Below are 2,488 nucleotides of genomic sequence, written 5' to 3'. Positions count from 1 at the left end.
AGAAGGTTAACCCTTAGATTGACTGACGTTTTGGTTTATAGATGGGTTAGAGGGAAACAAACATATGTAGACCTTGCAAGGGTATCCCCTCTCGTGGGCTTGAGAGCTTGGGTTTCAAGGAGGGACATACTGCTTTAAAAGCTGCTACATGCAATGTTATAAAACATGAGAAATCGTGTATGAAAAATCAACACATGTTCATACTATTTGCGTTTGATACATTTGATTTCCTCGTGTTGGATGCGGTTGAACTTTTTAATAGTGTATAACGGATCTTGCATAGCAATGTTATATCTCATATATCTATATATGTAGTTTTCAAAAGATTCGTTTTATCATACAAATAAACTTAGCGGCGCAACTTATTGTTTGTTTGTTTTCTCATTCGTTGTATTGATCACTAAGACGATTCCAACTTAAATAAAAAATACACTACTCTAAGTCAAAAAAGAAATAAAAAAAATTAAGCTTATTGCATGGGCAAGTGTATTCAGGTATAATCTGATTTATTAACGCAAGATTAGGAAAAACGTAACTTCATATTTAAACACGGTTACATCGCATCATCTTTCTATAGTATATCAAACATTTTTTTTCCCAAATATATACAATCACTTTGTTTAAGCACCAATATCAAACTACATATATACCGGACACAAACATCTTGTTGGTGTCTTTATTAATTAAAACAAACCACGCATCACTCATCAGCTTAATTTGCCGATTTCTTAAAAAAAACGCATATCAATCAACTTAATTAATTGACCAAAGCACAATGTTTTCTGATTTCACCAGCGCTGCCTGTCAGAACTTCGATTTGACCCATTTTAACCATCGATTCTTCAAAATCTTTAAAAAACGTGGATCCATGCGATTGTGCTTGAAACTTTACATATGCACTTGTTTCCTTGTCATCAAGAAGAGCAGCATCCGATTGAAACAAGCCCCTCCTTTTCATGACAATAGTGTAGTAATCCTCATCGAATGTTCTGAAACTCCCAGGATCCATTTCTAGCAGTGTGGTGGTGTCGGTGGGCTTACATTTTTTCTTCAAGAAAGGTACATATTTCGGGTCTAGAGTAGGGTCAGTGTCACCCTTCCCCGTAAAATTGTACAACCGAATTACAATGGTAGAGCATTGAGAAGTTCCTATAGTGTGTCCTCCTGTATGAACATGCAAGATCTTAAACCAATCTATTTTATTCTATCTCCATTTATTTCATTTCCTTATAAATTCAACATCAATAATTAAATTAATCAACCTCGGGGAAGGAAATACGACAAAAATACCTGAAAGGACTACAAGATCCTTTACACTCAAGCCTTTGGAGGCAAACTGTGCTTTGAGTTGAGCAATGTTGCCAAAGGGAGCAGGTAGTGATAAACTCTCCAATGCTATCGATACTCTTCCATCTCTTCTCCCTAAAGGAACTGGCCACCATGGTCCTTTAATCTAGAAAAAAAAAAACACATACGTATTTTTTTTAAAATTTACTTTTTTGAGTGGCTTTTTCAAGACCAATATATTTTTTCATCATGAAATCGCTTATATTAATTCATTAGTACCTGGTAGACTGCATCACGAGCTACCAAAGATAAGATATCTGCACAAGAAACAACACCAGGACATTCTTTTTCTAATGCAGATTTTGCAGCGTCAATAACTTGATAACCTCTGAGCGAAAGATTGGGAGGTCCAACTTTCTCGGCTGCGTTAGTTTTGGTAGAGTCTAATAGTACAGACCCATCACATCCCTGCAGCATAATCAAACACCATTAGCTTAAGAGATAAAGTTATGTACATACCCTAACGCATGGATATTAATTACTACTAAGTTAAGTTTGACGAAAATAAACTTTATAAAAATTCAACAAACGAGTAATACTATTCGACGTACCCTAATAAAACAATCATGAAAGTGCATGCGGAGCAAAGGAGCTGCAAGAGATGGAGCTACAGAAATGTGATCAGCAGTCACCTTTGCTACGATAGCCTCTACATTAGGGCATGTTTTTTGGTAGAACCCTAACTTGAGGTAACTGCCATTGGCAGAGACAAAAACAAAGGCAAGAAGAATAAGTTGAAGAACATGTGAAGAAATGTGTTTTTTGTATGCCATTTCTTCCAAAACACACAATGGGATTGATGATTATGAAAGCAAAGACAGTTTTGGTTTTATAGATGCAAAGAAAAGAAGGACTTATTCAAATTGTATCCAAGAGCCATTGGAAATTTACTTCTCAACGAATTATACTTGTCAACTTTCTATTCTTGTGCATACTTGAACTACTTTATCTTTGTCAACTCTTATTTCATTAATACCTACTAGGCTCTAATCATATAACTAAAACATATTTTGTATTTTTAAACGTTCTAATGCATCACAATCATAGACCATGTCTAAAATATAAAGATCGTATTTGCTTGGAAATTTCGAAGTGTTTTTCAAGACAACTTTAATTTTGTTTTGCAGTTTACTAAGAACCC

The 2,488-nt window shown here is 34.9% G+C and overlaps 1 protein-coding gene across 1 annotated transcript; it reads right to left on the bottom strand.

Annotated features, from left to right (window-relative positions):
- Positions 1 to 520: 520 nt before the first annotated feature.
- Positions 521 to 2,162, bottom strand: LOC145070068 (peroxidase 27-like). The gene is made up of 4 exons (XM_079016991.1): positions 1,899 to 2,162; positions 1,567 to 1,755; positions 1,291 to 1,453; positions 521 to 1,164 (listed from the first exon to the last, which is right to left on the bottom strand). The coding sequence occupies exons 1-4, from the start codon at positions 2,118 to 2,120 to the stop codon at positions 758 to 760; spliced, it is 981 nt and encodes a 326-aa protein (XP_078873117.1). The 5' UTR covers positions 2,121 to 2,162; the 3' UTR covers positions 521 to 757.
- Positions 2,163 to 2,488: the final 326 nt, after the last annotated feature.

Source organism: Lactuca serriola, chromosome 8 (assembly GCF_051521515.1).
Source record: "Lactuca serriola cultivar US96UC23 chromosome 8, Lser_US96UC23_V15, whole genome shotgun sequence".
NCBI classification, from domain to species: Eukaryota; Viridiplantae; Streptophyta; class Magnoliopsida; order Asterales; family Asteraceae; genus Lactuca; species Lactuca serriola.
The sequence above is the reverse complement of the archived record's forward strand: the minus strand, read 5'-3'. Positions and strand labels throughout refer to the sequence as shown.

Coding starts and splice junctions, on each gene's coding strand:
- LOC145070068 (XM_079016991.1), bottom strand. CDS start 2,120: ATGGCATACAAAAAACACATTTCTTCACATGTTCTTCAACTTATTCTT. Junction 1,454..1,566: donor CTCGTGATGCAGTCTACCAG/GTACTAATGAAT, acceptor TTTTTTTTCTAG/ATTAAAGGACCATGGTGGCC. Junction 1,165..1,290: donor GGATCTTGTAGTCCTTTCAG/GTATTTTTGTCG, acceptor ATGTTCATACAG/GAGGACACACTATAGGAACT.